The sequence below is a fragment of the Bos taurus genome, chromosome 8, assembly GCF_002263795.3.
Source record: "Bos taurus isolate L1 Dominette 01449 registration number 42190680 breed Hereford chromosome 8, ARS-UCD2.0, whole genome shotgun sequence".
Taxonomy (NCBI): Eukaryota; Metazoa; Chordata; class Mammalia; order Artiodactyla; family Bovidae; genus Bos; species Bos taurus.
The window spans coordinates 79,212,325-79,234,871 of record NC_037335.1 but is presented as its reverse complement, the minus strand read 5'-3'; the positions used below and the strand labels follow the sequence as shown (position 1 = coordinate 79,234,871).

The following is a 22,547-nucleotide window of genomic DNA, read 5'->3' as shown; positions in this document are numbered from 1 at the left end:
AATTATAAATACATTTTAAAATTAAACTTTTGATTTAAAAAATCCATTAAAAATAATTAAACATTCATGATAAAAAATAGACTGTTTAAGGTAATCCCATATATATATATATATATATAAAATCATATATGTATATATCTTATACACAAAGATAACCATGATGATGGTCATCAAAATGAGTTCCAGTTGAGTTATTTAAAATCCTAAAAAATGATGCTGTCAAAGTGAGGCACTCACTATATCAGCAAATTTGGAAAACTCAGCAGTGGTCACAGGATTGGAAAGGTCAGTTTTCATTCCAATCCTAAAGAAGGGCAATGCCGAAGAATGTTCACACTACTCTACTGTACTGTACTCTCACATACTTGCTAGCATGTGAAATGTATTGCATTCATTTCACATGCTAGCAAGGTAATGCTTAAAATCCTTCAAGCAAGGCTTCAGCAGTATATGAACTGAGAACTTCTACACATACAAGCTGGGTTTAGAAAAGGCAGAGGAACTAGAGATTATACTGCCAACATTTGTAGGATCATAAAGAAAGCAAGGGGACTACAGAAAAACAACTACTTTTTCTTTATTGATTACACTAAAACCTTTGACTGTGTGGATAACAATAAACTGTGGAAAATTCTTAAAGAGATGGGGATACCAGACCACCTTACCTGTCTCCTGAGAAACCAGTATGAGGGTCAAAAAGCAACAGTTAAAACCAAACAAGGAACAACAGACTGGTTCAAAATTGGAAAAGAAGTACAAGGTCGTACAGGGTCACCCTGCTTATTTAATTTACATGCAGAGTACTTCACTGGGCTGGATAAATCATAAAACTGGTATCAAGATTGCGGGGAGAAATATCAACAACCTCAAATATGCAGATAATATCACTTAAATGGTAGAAAGTGAAGAGAAACTAAAGAGCCTCTGGATGAAAGTGCAAGAGGAGAATGAAAAGGCTGGTGTAAAACTCAACATTAAAAACCTAAGATCATGGCGTCTAGTCCCATCACTTCATGGCAAATAAAAGGAGGAAGAGTGGAAACAGTGACAGATTTTCTTGGGCTCCAAAATCACTGCCAACAGTGACAGCCATGAAATGAAAAGACGCATGCTCCTTGGAAGAGAAAGCTATGAAAAACCTAGACAGCGCACTAAAAAGCAGACATATCACTTGCTGACAAAGGTCCATATAATCGAAGCTATGGTTTTTTTTACCAGTAGTCATGTACAGATGTGAGAATTGGACCATAAAGAAGTCTGATGCTTTCAATTGTGGTGCTGGAGAAGACTCCTGAGAGTCCCTTGGACTGCAAGGAGATAAAAGTTGTCAATCCTTAAGGAAATCAACCCTGAATATGCACTGGAAGGACTGCTGCTGAAACTGAAGCTCTAATACTTTGGCCACTTGATGGGAAGAGCTGACTCACTGGCAAAGACCTTGATGCTGGGAAAGGCTGAAGGCAAAGGGAGAAGGGGATGGCAAAGGATGAGATGGTTAGATAGCATCACTGACTCAATGGACATGAATCTGAGCAAACTCCGAGAGATAATGGAGGGTAGAGGAGCTAGGCGTGCCACAGTCCATCGTGTAGTGAAGAGTCAGACAGACTCCGTGACTGAACAGCAACAACCAACTGTGAAGCACACCACTACGTGGCTTTCTTCCTTTTCATATCCCACCTGCCTACAAGCCTGAAAGCTCTCCTAGAATCACCTTCTAAATTACACTGGCATGAATCTTTGTGTCAGGATCAGCTTCTGGAGAACCAATCTAAGACAGGACGCTACCAGAGTTTTATATGAAATGTGGCATGATTTATTCAACAAATTGAATGCTGAACCACTAACTTTCCTTAAAATATGTGATTTCATACACTATATCTTAACAAATGCTGGTTTCTTTCCTAAGAAATAACATCTCCTTTCTTCTTTTCTCAAGGGAAAGGTCAATAAAGTTGGCGTTCTTTTCCAAAAGGCCAATTCAAACGATCCTTTCCAGCTTTTTATGGCAGCATAATTTTGGGGAAATGACTCTACCAGAATATAATTAAGGATCAATTATCAGCATTTTCTATTTCTATCTAGACTCAAGATTATCGAGAGGAAATCTTATCTTTTTATAATTATTTCCCAAAGTGTCTACTTAGCACAGTGCTTTGCACACAATAAGGGTTAATACAACTTGCTGAATTTCTAACAAGTCCTTGTAAGCTTTTCTTCTCATACTGGACCCAGTATTAACTTCAGAAAACCTCAATTTAAATTTAAATAATATGCAGCAGAAATCAATTAATTTTAATGATAAGAGTTATTTTTTTTACATGGAGACTTGAATCCAACAGTTTTTATATCTTTGCCATAAAGGAGCACAGAGAATTTGGGCTTTTAAGAAATATACAGGCTATACAATATCTTATGATACTTACTTTGGGGAGAGCACCGGAGGACTGACAAAAGACCGAAGAGCATCTTTCACCATGTCTTGCATGAGATGGATTCCAAAGACCTTTTTGTTATCCACCAGGAAAGTGGTCTTAAAACAAACGTTATATATGTTAGTAATGCTGTCACAATCTTTGACATATTGTACATGTATTTTTCATTACTGTGACATAAGCATACTTCTTTTAAATGTCACAGAATACAAGACATTAAAATGTAAAAAGCTGGTAGAAAATTTTTATAAATCACTGCTTCCATGACGGGTACTACTTAATCCCTATTTAAGAGTATTTTGATGCAGGAGAAGAAATGTGCAAGAAAAAAATCTCTCAAGTCAAGGGTAGTAACACTGAACTAGTGAAAAATGAAATGACATGTCTGAGTATGTCAAATGAGCCAACATACAAGAAAAGGTTTCATAAATTATGAAATATTTAACGGTTATTAATATCAAGCCAGTTGATAACCTATCTCAAATAAAAACTTTGGAATACATAAAAACTTTCTGAAACTGAAAGAAATCTATCTAAAATAATGAATTATTAAATTAAAATACATTGTTATTTACAATAATAAATCCCACAAAGTCTGACATATTTTCATTCAATTCAAAATACAGTAATAATAATTTATTTTGGCTGTACTAGTTCCTTTGCCTTTCCATATAAATTTCAGAAGTAGCTTGTTGACATCTACAAAAACTTCTGCTATAATTTTGAGATTGCTTTGAATCTGTAGATTAATTCGGGGGGAGAACTGACATCTTAAAAAACATCAATTCTTCCAATTCACAAAAGGACACCTATTTATTTAAGCCTCCTTTGATGTCTTTTATTATTACTTTGCAGTTTTTTAGTATACAGGTTCTCCAAACAGGTGCTAGACTTACCTCTACGTACTTCATTCTTGATGCTTAATGTAAATAGTACTGCCTTAAAGTTTTTGGTTTGCATTGTTCATTGCAAGTATATAGAAATACAACTGCTTTCTGTACATTGGTATCATATCCTGTGATTTTGTCAAACTCATCTATCAGGTCTAGGAACTTCTTTGCAGATTCCTTGGTACTCTACATAGATAATCATGCTGTCTATAAAGAAATATTATTTCTTACCTTCTCAACTATATGTCTTTTATTTCTTTTCATGCCTTTTTTCATTGGCTAAGCCTTCCAGTACCACACTGAGTAAAAGCGGAGTGATGAAACTGGACATCCTTGCTTTCTTCCCAAATGAGAAAAAAACTTACTCTTTCATCATTAAGTGTGATGTTAGCTCTAAGTTTTTTGCACATGCTCTTTATCAAATTAAAGAAGTTCTCTTCCTAGCTTTGCTGAGAGTTTTGCAACATCATGAATGGATGCTGATTTTGTCAAATACATTTCCTGAATCTATTGAGACTTTATATTATATGGTAAATTATACTTTAAACATTGAGCCAGGCTTGCATTCCTGTGATAAAATGCACTTGATTATAATGTATTTTTTTTATATATATATTGGTAGATTTGATCTGGTAATACTTTAATTCTTATGTTTTTAAGGGATATGGGTCTACAGTTTTCTAAGCCTGAAATGTCTTTGTCTGGTTTTGGTATTGAGGCAATGCAGGCCTCTTATGATGTGTTCTTGCCTCTTCTATTTTCTGGAAGAATCTGTGTGTAGAATTGGCCTGGAGTTTTGTTTAAAAACTTTTAACTATGCACACAATTTCTCAGATTGATACAGGATTATTCAAATTGTCTACTTCTTGAAGGGCGCTGGTAGTGTCCCTCACAAAACTGGTCCATTTCACTTAAGTTTTTCATTTAGGATATAGAGTTATTTAGAATATTCTATATTATCCTTTTAATTTGTTTAGGATATATAATAATTCCTAATATTATTTATCTGTATCTTTTTTTATTCTTGGTCTGTCTTGATAGAGATTCATCAGTTTTAGAACCAGCTCTTGGCTGTAATGATTTTCTCTTGTTATTTGTCTCTTTCCCATTTTACACATTCCTGCTCTTTATTTCCTTCTGCTTGTTTCTAGTTTGATCTGCTCTTCTTTTTCTATATTAAAGTAGAAGCTTAAATTATAATTTCTGACCTTTCTTTCATATCAACATCTAGTTCTATACTCTCTAAGTACTGCTTTAACTGTATCCCACAAAATCTGATATATTTTCATTTTCATTCAGTTCAAAATAATTTCTAATTACCATCAACACTTCCTCTTTGACTCACAGGTTCTTTAGAAATGTGTTAATTTTCAAACATTTGGAAAATTTTCCAGATACATGTGTTACTGATTACTAGTTTAATTCCAAAATAGTCAGAGAGCATACTTTCTATGATTTCAATTTTTTTTTTACTTACTAAGTTTTGTTTTCTGGCCCAGACTATGATCTTAATGAATGTCTAACACTGTAACTCAATACTTCTATTCCAAAAATATAACACTAACCATGGAATACCCTTTAGAAGCATCCACCTTTTATTCCATAATAAATAAAACAATGTCAATACACATTATTTGCTGTTTAAAGAACTATTTTGATAATAAGTGGAACTTACTTGTAATAGAGATCTCGAAAGAACACAAGGTGATTGTTCACTAAATTCACAGAAAAAATCCTAAAAGATACACAGAAGAAAAGTAATGTCATTAACAGATTAAATAAAAGTTGAAAATGCTTGCATATAGAGTGTAATTTTTACTAGATCTTCTGGGAATGATACACTATCAAAATTAAAATAAGACAGATTGCTAAAGATAATTTCTATAAGAACTGTCTATCTGTATAAATGGAATGGGCTTCCCTGGTGGTTTGGATGCAAAGAAGCCACCTGCCAAAGCAGGAGACGGGAGTTTGACCCCTGGGTCCAGAAGAGCCCCTGGAGAAACAAATGGCAACCAACTACAGTATTCTGGCCTGGAAAATGCCATGGACAGAGGAGCCTGGCAACCTACAGTCCATGGAGTCACAAAGAGTTGGACATGATTCAGTGACTAAACAACAACAACAAAAGGTGTTAGGAACATGATGTACTGAGGCTCTTGAGAGCCTGGGAGTCTGTCAGGTAAAGGAAGAGTTCGTTTTGTATCAAAATGCTGCCCAGCTTGGGACTGCCTTCGTGGTCCTGTGGTTAACAATCTGCCTGCCAGTGTAGGAGATGGAAGTTTGATCCCTGCATCGGGAAGACCCACTGAAGAAAGAATGGCAATCCACTCCAGTATTCTTGTCTGGGAAATCCGATGGACAAAGCCTGGTTGGGCTACAGTCCATGTGGCTGCAAAACAGTTGGATATGACTTAGCAACTAAACAACAACAACAACAGGAATGGAACAATGGATAATTTTAGAGCCTAAAAAAATTATTTTAACAAACTGATGAATAACAGTATTATGTAGATACCAACATTAAATTTTTATATCATAAAAATAATAGTATCAATACTAATTTACTAACTAAAGACAGAGGTTCATTTCCTACTTCACAGAAATAAATACCAAGTAATCAAGCTAACTGAATTTATTCACTTTTCTCACAATTAATTTTAACACCTTGCACACACTCCTCAAAGTGAATTCTCCACTAGAGAGAGATGCTACTGTTTTATATTACAAAGAAAATTAAAATAATTTATACCACAGAAAATTCCTCAACTTTAGCCTCTAAATTAACTCTATACACAACTGTACCCAGATCCTTTAGTTGTCTACTTTAACAACAGATATCCTACACCCGTATAAAAGGATCCCATTCCTTTGGCTTTTTCACAATCATCACACACTGTCAACTATCCATACTTTGCTCTCCTAGATATTAAAATTCTTCCGCTTTACCAGATCATTCCCATTTTCATTTAAATACTCTTCTCTCATCTTTAAAAAGAAAAGATTATCGCATGATCCCACATTTTCCTCTCAATTGCTGTCTTCTCAACCAAACTTTCTGAAGAAGCTGGCTGTGCCCACTGTCTCTCCTCTTCAACATGTAACCTGACTCTGCTCTAGGCACCACTTGTCCCCCATTACCAACTTCAAAGCTGGACACTGAGTTTGGACCTTATTTATCTCTTTCATTCAAGTATTCAACAGCATGACTTCCTCCTTGAAAAACCTTTAAATGACTTTCACATGTTTATTCCTCTGGGTACTTCTCAGTTTGTTCTGCAGGTTCAAAGTTTAGTTTCAGACAACCTTCTTTTCTTAATCTATATACTCTTCTCCTCACAAATATTAAAACATAAACACTCATGCTTCAATTACTATCTATACTGTAATAATTCTAAAATTTTAATTCTAAGCACAAATCTCTAAATTCTAGCCATAAGTCATTATCTGTTTAATATCTCTACTTAAATATTTTAAATGTACCTCAAACTTTACTTCCCTAAGACCCCCATTTGACTCTCAAGTTCCTTAAAGAATTTCCCCCTTTGAGCGAACAGCACTAAATATGTGTGTAGACTTGCAAGGCAGAAGCCTAGAGAACTTCCTGAGAGCTCTTTCATGCCCCATATTTAATTCATCAACCAATATTCTATCAACTTTAGCTCACTATGGACTACACGGTCCTTGGAATTCTCCAGGCCAGAATACTGGAGTGGGTAGCCTTTCCCTTCTCCAGAGGATCTTCCCAACCCAGGGACTAGACCCAGGTCTCCCGCATTGCAGGTGGATTCTTTACCAGCTGAACCACAAGGGAAGCCCAAGAATACTGGAATGGGTAGCCCATCCCTACTCCAGCAGATTTTCCCAACACAGGAATTGAACCAGTGTCTCCTGCATTGTAGGCAGATTCTTTACCAACTGAGCTATCAGGGAAGCCTTTTAGCTCACACATAGCTGTAACACTGACAATCTCATCATCTCCCTGCCATCCTTCCAGTCCAAGTGACAATCCTTTCTACCTTGGACTGTGGTAATGGTTTCCTTATTTACCTCACTGTGTTTACTCTGCTGTTGTTCAGTAGCTAAGTTCCGTCTGACTCTTTGTGACCCACTGGACTGCAGCATACCAGGCTTCCCTGTCCTTCACTACCTCTCAGAGTTTACTCAGATTCATGTCCACTGAGTCGGTGATGCTATATAACCATCTCATCCTCTGCTGCGCTCTTCTCCTTTTGCCTTCAATCTTTCCCAGCATCAGGGTCTTTTCCAATGAGTCCGCTCTTTGCATTAGGCGGCCAAAATATTGGAGCTTCAGCTTCAGCTTCAGCAACAGTCCTTCCAATGAATATTCAGGGGTTATTTCCTTTAGGATTGACTGGTTTTATCTCCTTGCAGTCTAAGAGACTCTCAAGAGTCTTCCCCAGCACCACAATTCGAAGGCATCAATTCTTCAAAGTGCAGCCTTCTTCATGGTCCAACTCTCACATCCATACATGACTACTGGAAACACCCTAACTTTGATTATACGGACCTTTGTCAGCCAAGAGATGTCTCTGCTTTGTAATATGTGGCCTAGGCTCACTATAGTTTTCCTTGCACGGAGAAAGCGTTTTTTAATTTCATGGTTGCAGTCACTGTTCACAGTGATTTTGGAACCCAAGAAAATAAAATCTGTCAGTGCTTCCACTTCCCCCCCATCTATTTGCCATGAAGTGATGGGACCAGATGCCATGATCTTAGTTTTTGGAATATTGAATTTTAAGGCAGCTTTTTCACTGTCCTCTTTCACCCTCATCAAGAGGCTCTTTAGTTCCTCCTCGCTTTTTGCCATTAGGGTGGAATCATCTGTATTAACTGAGGTTGTTGGTATTTCTCCTGGCAATCTTGATTCCAGCTTGTAACTCACTCAGCCTGGCATTCTGCATGAAGTACTCTGCACAGAAGTTAAATGAACAGAGTACAATATGCAGTCTTCTTGTACTCCTTTCCCAATTTTGAACCAGTCCATCATTCCATATAAGGTTCTAACTGTTGCTTCTTGACCTGCATACAGATTTCTCAGGAGACAGGTAAGGTGGTCTGGTATTACCATCTCTAAGAATTTTCCATAGTTGTCATGATCCACACAGTCAAAGGTTTTAGTGCAGTCAGTGAAGCAGAATTAGATGTTTTTCTGGAATTCCCTTTGCTTTATGATCCTACCAATGTTGGCAATTTGATCTATGGTTCCTCTCCCTTTTCTAAACTCAGCTTGGACATCTGGAAGTTCCTGGTTCATGTACTGCTGAAGCCTAGCTTGGATTTTAAGCATAACCATACTAGTATGTGAAATGACCACAACTGTATGGTAGTTTGTACATTCTTTGGCACTGTCCTTCTTTGGGATCGGAATGAAAACTGACCTTTTCCAGTCCTTATATTGGGTGGAGCACTTTAACACCATAATCTTTTAGGATCTGAAGTAGCTCAGCTGGAACTCCATTACCTCCACTAGCCTTGTTTGTGGCAATGCTTCCTATGGCTAACTTGACTTCAAACTCTAGGATTTTAGACTGTAGGTGGGTGAGTGACCACAGCATCGTGGCTATCTGTGTGATTAAGATCTTTCTTGTACAGTTCTTCTGTGTATTCCTGCCACCTTTTTAAATTCTTCTGCTTCTGTCAGGTCTTTACATTTCTGTCCTTTATCATGCTATCCCTGCATGAAATGCACCTGTCAGATCTTAGCTTCACCGTCACTTCTTTAAAAAAGCCTTCTCTGATCATTTAGGTCAATTCCTTCATTATATGCTTTATGTTGTAGTTTCCAGTTCTTTTCCTTCATACTGCTTATATTGGTTTGTAATTTTATAAACATTTATGTGATTATTTGATCAATTTCTATAGCACATTACAGCCCCATGACAAAATGGATGATATACTTTTGCTCATCACTGTATATACTAGCACAAAAAAGAGCACATTGGCTGAATGTATGTATGTATGAATGTGTGTATACTCACTATCACAGTTTGTACTCAGTTTCTTATTCGAACAGGATATATTCTATATAGTCCATTACTCACCTCATTTAAACTAGGTATATCTTATTACTCCATAGCTGTCAAAAGTATCATCATATGGGTTTCTAATATATGAACTTTCCTTCACTAATATCACTATTCTCCCCCTTACCATTGTTTCTGCCCTATATACAAAATACCAAAAAACACTGAAAATGCAGAAAAAATGGAAAAAACAAACTATCATATAGCTTTCTACTATTTGTAAGTAGTTGTAATTAATATTTTGGTATCTGTTATTTGTATATTATTTATTAACATGAAAACATATTCAAGATACAGAGATTACTGATGAAAAAGTAAGTTATCAATTTTTTAATGAAAAAACATACATATGCATATATATGTATGTATATATACACATTAACAAACATTTATATTTATTTATTTATAGCATAGAATTGAGGGTTCAAACTGACATATTTAAAGCTTGAGTGAATTACCTAACTTCTCCACATTTTAGGTTCTTAATCTCTAGAATGGGTTGTATAAAATCCTTATGAGGATTAAATATAGAAAGAAAAATAATACACACAAACACTTAATTCTCCAGATATCACAGACAATAGGTGAGGAGCATTATTTACCCTGCAAGGGTCTCTAAAACATAATAAACTATTCTGCTATTAAATCAAAGCTATATTCCAGAATAGAGACTTGATTTGTACTTACCAAGATACAATGTAAATTTGTTAAATTGACCACCTCACAGACAGTTTTTATTCTATCTATCAATCTTGCAAAATAGTTGACCATTTCTTCTCTTTTTATTATTTTTGCATATCGAGGGAAGGTGGGTGGAAGTAGTCTCTGGTTAACAAGTGGCTCAAAACCCATCATAATGGGATGGTCTACAAAGGAAAAAAGTTAACATTTTCAACATTTCTATGAATTTTAACCTCAAATACTGCTTAAATACATAAAGAAAAATGTCAGTTTCAAAGCATCTCTAAATTCTTATCACAGTATCCTCTAAATGGATTTTATAATTTACAATTAATGTAACTTTACACTTGTTTTTTTAAATAAGCAGATTTAACAACCTAAAATTATACTTCCTTCCTACATGGTGGTGGTACTGGTGACAGAGAAAGGTTTCTACCTCAAAATTAACTCCAAGCCAAGAGTGAGATAAAACGAGTTAACATATTCTCTCAAAATAAATAAAATAAAAGGGCAATGGTGTATTAACCATGAGACTGTGAAGAAAAGTTTCAAATGGGAACACAAATGGAGGCTTGTCTTCCTTTCAATTTCTAAACTGCAGAATCAATTCACACTGGACTACATAGCAATGCAAAGCAGTAGAGAACAGTCGCACTCCATCCCCATGAGTCTGGAATGCATTTGGCACTGAGATGCAATTCCATAAATTCACAATGAAAATAACATATCACAAGAGACCTAAGGGTAACTTTCTTTCCCACTCTTTGTCCTCTGGTGATTCCACTTTACACACTAGTACAAAGCTCCAAATTAAGTGTTTAGCTTGAAATTTCCTGCCACTTTCATAGAAAAAAAATTTGCACTCCAATCAGACTGATTCTATGGGAGTTATTTTACACAGCTAGAAATTGTAACTGATAAATATGAAATTCTGTTTCACTCTACAGAAAAAAGTTTTACCTATTTATAATTGATTTCAGTATTCCACTACTCCATAAAAATGTGTTTTAAAACAAAATCCTTAACCCACATTCACTTTTTTTATCTGTATGAGAATCATGGTTTTATCTTTGTTTGAAAATCATCTCTTCCCAAATTGCAAGCAGATTCTTTACCCACTGAACCATCTGGGAACCCCCTGAAAATCATCTTTTAAACCTCCCCATTTCCTAAGCAATATACAATATAAGCAAGCATTGTGTCATATTCTTTTGTGCCTCTTTACTTATACAAATTATTCTACTGTAAAACCTACCCCTTTCTTCTTAACCTGAACTTGATATAGCCTGAATTCTCTCTCATCATTGGTCCCTCCAATGATGTATATATAATATATATATATACACACACACACAGTTCCTTGTATGTACACTATTAGACTGTCTATTTGGGATTATAGCATTTGTCAGAGTTCTTTTGAAAGCAAGAACACAGTTGGATTCCAAATACCAAATACCTGGCTCATAACAGACACTGGATACTTGTTTGCTGAATGACAAGATATACATGCTCAAAATAAAATAAAAGGCTGCTACCATTATAACAGTTTGAACTTCTGATTTATACTATTTCATTGAGAACTAAGGTAAAAGCAGTAGTAATGATGCTGTAAGAAGCTTCTTTATAAATACGAATAATTTCAGACTTTAATGATAAATGCACAGAATCCAGATACTTAAATGCTATATTACTTATTTTCTCTAAAAGTATTCTCATATGCACCTAACATGATTACCCAGGAATATGCCTTTATTCTTAAAACATTTATTTTTAGGCTTAAACCACAAACAGAAGATAAATAGATAATAGCCACTCATGAAAATTTATATGGAAAGAAGTAAATATTAACAGGAAATGGATAACAAACACGATATATTCTGAATTCAATTTTATACAAACAAAAAAGTGCAATATAAAACAGTATTAACTTTTGAAAGTAAGCTGTCCTGCACAGATGATGCTGAGCAGCATCCCTGACTCTACCCTTTACATACGAGTTCAGTTCAGTTCAGTTGCTCAGTCGTATCTGACTCTTTGCGACCCCATGAACTGCAGCACCCCAGGCCTCCCTGTCCATCACCAATTCCCAGAGTCCACCCAAACCCATGTCCATTGAGTGGGTGATGTCATCCAACCATCTCATCCTCTGTCGTCCCCTTCTCCTCTTGCCCTCAATCTTTCCCAACATCAGGGTCTTTTCCAATGAGTCAGCTCTTTGCATCAGGGGGCCAAAGTATTGGAGTTTTAGCTTCAGCATCAGTCCTTCCAATGAACACCCAGGACTGATCTCCTTGAGGATGGACTGGTTTGATCTCCTTGCAGGCCAAGGGACTCTCAAGAGTCTTCTCCAACACCACAGTTCAAAAGCATCAATTCTTCGGCGCTCAGCTTTCTTTATAGTCCATCCAACTCTCACATCCATATATGACCACTGGAAAAACCATAGCCTCCTAATTGTGAAAAGGATCCAGATATTGCCAGATGTCCCTGGGAAGCCCAAGTTGAAAAACACTGGTCTAGAGGAACATAAATAGCAACTATAATTTAGTGAGAATAAACTCAGAATGTAATAGGAGCATCTTATCCACATAAAAATTAGATGAACGATTTCACAGAAGTATAAGAAAAGAGCTAACAAAGGACAAATACTAATCAGCACAAAGTATTCCAAGCATATTAAAGGCATGGAGGAGAGATAAAATGGCTCCTTTTCTTTTTCCCTTAGGGAGCTACAATTTTCCCAAGTGATAACTTATTGGAACTCAGAAGTAAAAATAGACGCATATAAATAGAGTTGGGGACAAAATCCCTAGGCACAGAATTCAGATCTGCATGCTTCTCTTTATTCTCTACACACATTTATATCCTCTCCTCCCCACCACATGTTTTTGGACATAGTCCTTGTTAATAGTTAAGTGTTAAAGTAGTTCCTAGTAGCTATTTTTAAGTCTCAGCTGTTTGGTGAATCTCATGCCTAGGGACTCTGTAACTATCCTATACAAGACACAGTAATTTGCCTAACTAGAAAAGAGCATAACTGAGATGTATTAAGAGATCAAAGTCTTTATTCAATGTATATTACAGTGAAGGAAGAAAAGGAATAAAAACCAAGCAGGAGTTTGCATCTGACTTCGTGACAACACAAACTACAGAAAGTTTAAAAAAGTTTTACCCCACCCAACCCTGATATCCCAGAATAAACTGCTCTAACATTTTCCCACTAAATGCTTCCCACTAAAATAGCCTGGCTAACCCTTATTAAATGAACCCAGAAAAGAAGCAAATTCACATCATTTTCTACTCAATGTGTACTATGCTCAGTAAAGATTTCCTGAATTAAACTAGATACAGATCCGACAAGTCAACTTCTAGAGTCTCTTCTGATTTTACAAGTCTGTAAGTGTACAAAAATTACCTTGGTTTTCCAGTCAAAACACTTTCCTTTACACCAGGACTCTTTTAAGGATAAAATAATAAAGTATACTTACTATATTCAAAACATTATGGCACATTGGTTTAGAGTGTTTTAGTTGCTAAAGTTCTTGCTAGAAAATTGACCTTCATTATCAATAGCATAAAAGTATTACAAATAGCACAAGGTCTGTGGATAAAAGATTTACAGTAACGATGTGCTGTGATTTAACTTAAAAGGTTATTTTAAAAATAATTAGATGCCAAAATCAAAGATCTGGAAGTGTGTAAGTGAAAAGAGATAGAGATGTTACATCATTTTTGGACAACGTATCTCTCCCGAGTTATACTGGCAATTTATAGTCAGACTTACAGAAGTAAGTTTTCCATACCCTGAAGTTGAAAATAATTCTAGAAAACAATGCAAAAGCTGCTGAGGTTAATATTGTACTGTACTTCTTGGCTACTTGACTTCCCTTTATAAAATCATAACATTATGCTATGTGAAACACAAAAGGACAAATATTGTATGAGTCTGCTTATCTGAGGTACCCAGAGCAGTCAAACTCATAGAGACAGGAAGTAGAATTGTGGTTGTCTGGGGCTGAAAGAGGGGGAAATGAAGATTTATTTTTTCATGAGTATGGAGTTTTGGGTTGATAAGATAAAAACTTCTGGCTATGGACGGTGGTGACAGCTGCACAACAATGTAAATCTACTTAATGCCACTGACTTGCACATAGAATTGTACATAAAATGTTAAAATGGCAAATTTCATGTTATTTCAACACAAAAAAAGTTATGAAAAGGTATTTAACAATTGTTAAACTCAAAAAGCACGGTTTCAATGAACATTCTATCATAATCATTATTGGTCATCTAATACTTAGACCTCATTCAAGTTTTGCACACTGTACCAATAACATACTTCACATCTACATTAGTATCACAAGCTGTATTTAATTTCATTGTCTCTTAGTCTCCTGCAATTTAGAGCAGTTCTTCAGCACTTCCTTGGCTTCTATGAATGACAACTCTGAAGACTAACTCACCAATAATTTTGTATACTGCCCTTCAGTGTGGTTTTCTTGTCTCCTTGTGATTAAATTTAAATTATTACTCTTAGGAGTATAAAAGAAGCGACATTATTATCGTTCTCATTGTAACCCATCAACAAAGTGGAGGTTTTGACTCACTTCTTGTAATGTTTACTGTGATCACTTGATTAAGTTGGTGTCTGACAGGCCTCGTCACTACAGTTACCTTTTGCCTTTGTAGTTAATAAACACGTAGAGGTCTGGGGAAAGACAACTAAATATGCTCATTAACATCAAACTATCCACTCATCAATTCATCTATTTATATCAGTATGGAAACATGGCTTATCCTTTTACACAATTGTATATGATCAGAATTATTTATTTTGATGCTCAAGTTGTCCCCAACTTTGTGTGAAAGACCCTTCAAGCTCTTTTGGGTACAACTGACGGGTCCCAACATTCTTTGAACATTTACCCATTTCTGGCTAATTAGACACTCCAGACTCATTCTTCTAGCTCTACCTTAGTCCTGGAATCACCTATTCCTCCAAGATGAACTAGTTCCTTTTCTATTTTTTTTCCAGTTTTATTGAGGTATAATTAATAATAAAGTTGTAAAGATATTTAAAGTGTACAACGTGATAATCTGATACATGTATACATTTTGAAAGGATTCCCCCAAGAGTTAATTTAACATGTACATCACCTTGAATATTTTTTGTTTGATGAGAACATGTAAGTTCTACTCTTCTAGCAACTTTCAACTATACAGTTAAGTGTGATCAACTAGAGTCACTGTTTCATACAACAGATATTCAGATCTTACTCATATGCTAACTGAATGTTTGTACCCTTTACCGAACTCAGAATCCTTATTTCCCTTAGCTTCCGGCAATCATTTTTCTACTGTTTCTATAAATTCTACTTTTTCTTTTTTTAAATTCCACATGTAAGTTTAGATACCATGCAGTATTTATTTTTCTCGGTCTGGCTTATTTCACTTAGCATAATGCCCTCCAGGTTTGTCCATGTTGTCACAAATGACAGTATTTCACTCTGTTAAGGCTAATATTCCATTGTATATATATTTTATTTATCCACTCATCCATCAATGGGCACTTAGGCTGTTTCCATACCTTAGTTTTATAGTGAATAAAGGTAGAAAAAGCATTGATTGAAAAAGCTTGCTAAGGGAAACCAAAAGACATTTAGAAGCAGCTAAACCTATACTAGACTACACAAATTTTATGACAAAGAATATAACAAAAGACAAAGTTATTATATAATAAAGTACCCAATTCATCAAGAAGATATAATAAATTTGAGTATTTATAATGCAACATAGAAGCATCTGTTATATAAAGTAGATAGGAAGAACTCTAAAAAGGGAAACAACAATACAGTAATACCAGGAGACTTCAATATACCATTTTCAACAATGAATAGATCATTCAGACAGAAAATGAGTTTAAAAAAAATTGGAATTAAACTACACATTATACAAAAAGGACCTAACAGACATACACAGAATGTTTCATCCAAGAGCAATACGATACATGTTGTTCTCAAAGGCACACTGAACATTCCCCAAAATAGGGAAGGGTATGACAGGACAGAAAACAAGTCTTAATAAATTAAAGACTGAAATCACACCAACTATCCTTTCTGATGACAATGGTGTGAAACTAGAACATGAAAGTTGGAATACCTACAAATATGTGGAAAGTAAACAGCACACTCCTGAACAAGCAACTGGTCAAAGAAGAAAACTAGAAAAATATTTTTTTAAGTCCTGAAACAAATGAAAAAAAAAAAAAAAATGAAACAAAGAAACAGAAAGCTATAGGATACTGCAAATGCTGTTCTGAGAGGGAAGTTTATAGCAATAAATGTATATACCAGGAAACTAGATGTCAAATAACAATCTAATTTTACACCTCAAGATCTAGAAGAATAAATTATGCTCAAGTCAGCAAAAGGAAGGAAATAAAGATCAGAGTGGAAATAATAGATAGAAAAAACACTAGAAAAGAACAACAAAACGAAGAGCTAATTTTTTAAAAAGATAAAATTGAAAAAACTTTATCTACACTTTGTCTTTTGATTGGCGAATTCAGCCCATTTACATTTAACATAATTATTGATAGTACGGTAATAAACGGTGTGTGTTGTGTGTGTGTATATATATATATGGCATATCAATGATAGTATTGATATAAATGGTATGGACTTAGCATTTTTAGCTTAACTGTTTTCTGGTTGTTTTGCAATCCCTTTGTTCTGTTTTTCCTTCTCATGCTCTCTTTGTTATTTGATTTTCTGTAGTGGTATACTTCCCTTCTCTTTTACCTTTTGCACATCTACTATAGGCTTTTGCTCTGTAGTAATAATGAGACATGGATAAAATATATTTATCATAGTGTATTTGAAGCTACAAGTAACTTCAAAGGCATACAAAAGGTTCTTTCTCTCATATTTATGGTTTTGACTTCAAAATTTGCATCTTTTTAAGCTGTGAATCCACTGTAAAGATGAATATTGCATAGGAACCTGGAATGCTAGGTCAATGAATCAAGGTAAACCGGAAGTGGGCAAACAGGAGATGGCAAGAGTGAACACTGACATTTTAAGAATCCGTGAACTAAAATAGACCAGAACGGGCGATTTAATTCAGATGACTATTAACTCTACTACTGTGGGCAATCCCTTAGAAGAAATGGAGTAGCCCTCATAGACAACAAAAGAGTCTGAAATGCAGTACTTGGGTACAATCTCAAAAACAACAGAATGATCTCTGTTCATTTCCAAGGCAAGCCATTCAATATCACAGTAATCCAAGTCTATGCCCCAAGCACTAATGCCAAAAAAGCTGAAGTTGAACGTTTCTATGATGACCTACAAGACCCTCTAGGGACTGGAATGCAAAAGTAGGAAGTAAAGAAATACCTGGAGTAACAGGCAAGTTTGGCCTTGGAGTACAAAATGAAGCAGGGCAAAGGCTATCAGAGTTTTGCCAAAAGAACGCACTGATCACAGCAAATACCCTCTTTCAACAACACAAGAGATAACTCTACACATAGCCATCACCAGATGGTCAATACAGAAAGAAATCAGATTATATTTTTTGCAAGTTAAAATTCGAGAAGTTCTATACAGGCAGCAAAAAAACCCACTGGGCTCGGATCATGAACTCCTTATTGCAAAATTCAGACTTAAATGGAAAAAAGTAGAGAAAACCACTAGCCCATTCATGTATGACCTAAATCAAATCCCTTACGATTATACAGTGGAAGTGACAAATACACTCAAGGGATTAGATGTGACAGAAACAGTGTCTGAAGAACTATGGACAGAAGTTTATAACATTGTACAGGAGGAAGTGATAGAAACCATCCCCAAGAAAAAGAAATGCAAAAAGGCAAAATAGTTGTCTGAGGCCTAACAAACAGGCCTTAAATTGCACTCATCTCACACACCAGCAAAGTAATGCTCAAAATTCTCCAAGCCAGGCTTCAACAGTACATGAACCGAGAACTTCCAGATGTTCAAGCTGGATTTAAGAAAGGCAGAGCAACCAGAGATCAAATTGCCAGTATCCACTGGATCACAGAAAAAGCAAGAGAATTCCAGAAAAACATCTACTTCTGCTTTACTGACTATGCTAAAGCCTTTTGACTGTGTGGATCACAACTAACTGTGGAAAATTATTCAAGAGATGGGAATACCAGACCACCTGACCTGCCTCCTGAGAAATCTGTATGCAGGTCAAGAAGCAAGTTAGAACCAGACATGGAAAAATAGACTGATTCAAAATTGGGAAAGGAGTAAATTAAGGCTATGTATTCTCACCCTGCTTATTTCATTTTTATGCACAGTACATTATGAGAAACACCAGGCTGGAGGAAGCACAAACTGGAATCAAGACTGCCAGGAGAAATATCAATAGTCTCAGATATGCAGATGACACCACCCTTATGGCAGAAAGTGAAGAGGAACTAAAAAGCCTCTTGATGAAAGTGAAAGAGGAGAGTGAAAAAGCTGGCTTAAAGCTCAACATTCAGAAAATGAAGATCATGGCATCTGGTCCCACCACTTCATGGCAAATAGATGGGAAAACAGTGGAAAAAGTGTCAGACTTTATTTTTCTGGGCTCCAAAATCATTGCAGATGGTGACTGCAGCCATGAAATTAAAAGACGCTTACTCCTTGGAAGAAAAGTTATGACCAACCTAGACAGCACATTGAAAAGCAGAGATATTACTTTGCCAACAAAGGTCAGTCTAGTCAAGGCTATGGTTTTTCCAGTGGTCATATATGGATGCAAGAGTTGGACTGCGAAGAAAGCTGACCGCCGAAGAATTGATGGTTTTCAACTGTGGTGTTGGAGAAGACTCTTGAGAGTCCCTTGGACTGCAAGGAGATCCAACCAGTCCATCCTCAAGGAGATCAGCCCTGGGTGTTCTTTGGAAGGACTGATACTAAAGCTGAAACTCCAGTACTTTGGCCACCTCATGCAAAGAGTTGACTCATTGGAAAAGACTCTGATGCTGGGAGGGATTGGGGGCACGAGGAAAAGGGGACGACAGATGAGATGGCTGGATGGCATCACTGACTCGATGAACGTTGAGTTTGAGTGAACTCCGGAAGATGGTGATGGACAGGGAGGCCTGGTGTGCTGCGATTCATGGGGTCGCAACGAGTCGGACACCACTGAGTGACTGAAATGAACTGAACTGATACAAATATCCCATTCCTTTAGAACCTCCCTCCGGATCCTACCCTTCTAGATTGACTCAGAGCCCCGGTTCAGTTTCCTGTGACAAATAGCATATTCCCACTGGCTATCTATTTTACATATGGTAATATGAGTTTCCATGTTACTCTTTCCATACATCTCACCCTCTCCTCCCCTCTCCCCATGTCCATAAGTCTATTCTCTATATGTTTCTCCATTGCTGCCCTGTAAATAAATTCTTCAGTACCATTTTTTCTAGATTCCAGAATACAATATTTATCTTTCTCTTTCTGACTTACTTCACTCTGTATAATAGGTTCGAGGTTCATCCACCTCATTAGAACTGACTCAAATGCATTCCTTTTTATGGCTGAGTAATATTTCATTGTGTATATGTACCACTTCTTTATCCATTCATAAAGAGCCTCTTGATGAAAGTGAAAGAGGTGAGTGAAAAAGCTGGCTTAAAACTCAACATTTAAAAAATGAAGATCGGGGCATCTGGTCCCATTACTTCATGGCAAATAGATGGGGAAACAATGGAAATAGTGAGAGACTTTATTTTCTTGGGCTCCAAAATCACGGCAGATGGTGACTGCAGCCATGAAATTAAAAGATGCTTGCTCCTTGGAAGAAAAACCAGGACAAACATACACAGCATATTAAAAAGCAGAGACATTACTCTGCCAACAAAGGTCTGTCTAGTCAAAGCTATGTTTTTTCCAGTAGTCATGTACAGATGTAAGAGCTGGACCATAAAGAAAGCTGAGCACTGATGAATTGATGCTTTTGAACTGTGGTGATAGAGAAGACTCTTGAGAGTCCCTTAGACTGCAAGGAGATCCAACCAGTCCATCCTAAAGGAAATCAGTCCTGCATATTCATTCGAAGGACTGATGCTGAAGCTAAAACTCCAATACTTTGGCCCCCTGATGCAAAGAGCTGACTCATTGGAAAAGACCCTGATGCTGGGAAAGATGGAGGGCAGGAGGAGAAGGGGCTGACAGAGGATGAGATGGTTGGATGGCATCACTGACTCAATGGACATGAGTTTGAGTAAACTCTGGGAGCTGGTGATGGACATGGGGGCCTGGCATGCTGCAGTCCACGGGGTCACAAAGAATCAGACATGACTGAACGACTGAACTGACTAACCCACTAACAAATGATTATAGTTTCATGTATTTTAACACTTGTATCAGAGATATAAAGGGTTTATCCACCACCATTACAATATTAGAGTATTTTAAATGTAGCTATAAATTTACCTTTGCCAGTGAGTTTTATACTTTCATGTTTTCCTGTTACTAACTAGTGTCCTTTTGTTTCAACTTGAAGAACTCCCTTTAACATTTGTTGTGAGGTCAGTGGTGATGAACTGTTCCAGCTGTTGTTTGTAAATTCTTTCTTTCTTCCTTGGTTATTTAGGACAACTTTGTCAGAAGTTCTTGGTTAGTACCTTTTTGGTATTTCCCAAGTGTTTTCAATATGCAAACCAAGTTGCTTTCCTTTTGCTGCTTTTAAGATTCTCTTCTTGTCTTTAATCTTTCACAGTTTAATTGCAATGTGTTTGCATGAGTCTCTTAGGATTCAACTTCTTTCAAACTCTCTGAGCTTCCTGGACGTGGACTGTCTCTTTCCCCGGTTAAGGAAGTTTCCGGCCATTATTTTTTTGAATATGCTTTCTGCCTTGCTTCTCTCTTCTTCTGGAACTCCCACCACATATAGTCTGCTTGATTTTGTCCCACGAATTCCATAATCCAGCTCTTCATTTTTTCCTTTCTGTTTAAATAAATTCCACTGCCCTGTCAAGTTTACTGACTCTCTTCCAGCAAATGTAGTCTGCTACTGAATCCATTTAATTTTTTTGTTATTTTTTAATTCTTCAGCTCTTTGATTTCTCTTTTTATATATTTCCTCGTTGAAATTCTCTGTTCATATGCTTGCTTCCTAACCTCAGCTAGCATCTTTAGTAACTGCTGTTTAAACTCTCAATCAGATAAACTACTTAATGTAAGTCACTAAGATCTGTTTCTGGATATTTACCTTGTTCTTTTGTTTGAAATGTATTTCTATGAGTCTTCATTTCTTGACTCTCTATGGTTTCTGTGCATTAGATAAAATAATCACATCTTCCAGTCTTGACAGAGTGGTCTCATGTAGGAGATAAATCTTGCTATATATGAGATGGACCTAATCAATCAGTCCAGCCCAAACTCCTAGGTTTCTCTCAAAGTTTTGTGACCAACCAAGCCTCCTTCCTTGCTCTTAGTGGCTCCCAGGAGTTGAGGGTGTGCCAAGATCCAACAATGTTCCAAAGGAAAGGATCACATTCAGAACCTATATGTACACTCATCAGAAGTTGGATCTTCAGGGAACAGCAGCTGGTAAAGTATGCAGTTAAACTTCTTCCAGGGAGAAATTGGGAGAAGGTTGTTTTTGCCTAATGCTTCTTTGTTGGATCTTGGAGTACAGCCATGGGGAAGGATATCCCCAAACCCATTAACAACTATTTGTTTGATACAGCCCTGTAACTCTTGAATGCAAGCCCCAATGGCTATTAGAACCAGATGACCTGGGGCTTCATCCCTTAGACAGCAGCTGAAAAAGCCTGGGCACTAAATTTGAGTACAAGCTCCTTCTGGGGAGATGCTGTCAACTGGGTTTTATTATTGGAGTGGGCTAAAGGGGAGAAGGTAGGAGAGATGCCTGTTGGCCTCCCCTGTCTCTGGGGAAGTTCTCCGATGTTCCCTAAATGCCTGCTAAATTAGAAGCTTGGCATGCAGGCAGTAGATATTAAAGTATAGAAATAAACCTATTTCAGGGAAAGACTGGAAAATGGCTAATTCTGCTTGTTCCCTGTGTGCTGAGCCCTGAGGGGTAGAGCCAGTTAAGGAATCCTTCTTTGCTATAGTCTTCTGGGTCTCATGAATGGAAATCCCTTTTGCTATAAAAGCCGGGAAATTTGGGTCCCTTGCTTTAGGCAGCAGTCACAAAAGTTGGGGTTCAAATGTACATACAAACTTTCTCCAGGCCCGCAGTAGTAACATGGAATGGGTTAGTGGTAGAAGTAAGGCAAGGTGTCCTCCAGCTTTACTGGCCTCTGGTGAGGGTTGCAGCCAGTCCCTAGTGCTTGTTAAATTAGAAGCTTGGCCCTCAGGGCAGTTTTTACAGTATACGGATAGATCTTTCAAGGAAAGACTGGGAGATGGGCATTTTGTCGGCTTCCTCTGAGTCATAGCAAATGACTGCATTCCCTTCAGTTGTCATAGTCTTATGGACACAAGCCCCACTGACTTTCAGAGCTA

The 22,547-nt window shown here is 36.7% G+C and overlaps 1 protein-coding gene across 7 annotated transcripts in view; it reads right to left on the bottom strand.

Moving 5' to 3' along the window:
• The window catches only part of NAA35 (N-alpha-acetyltransferase 35, NatC auxiliary subunit), an 88,077-nt gene that overhangs the window by 20,939 nt on the left and 44,591 nt on the right, over positions 1 to 22,547 (bottom strand). For all 7 annotated transcript variants that reach the window (XM_005210379.5, XM_005210380.5, XM_059888975.1 and 4 more), the window contains 3 exons: positions 10,060 to 10,238; positions 5,001 to 5,060; positions 2,427 to 2,533 (listed from right to left, as the gene is read on the bottom strand). In XM_005210379.5, coding sequence (XP_005210436.2) covers positions 2,427 to 2,533; positions 5,001 to 5,060; positions 10,060 to 10,238 — 346 coding nt within the window. The remainder of the gene's footprint in view (positions 1 to 2,426; positions 2,534 to 5,000; positions 5,061 to 10,059; positions 10,239 to 22,547) is intronic.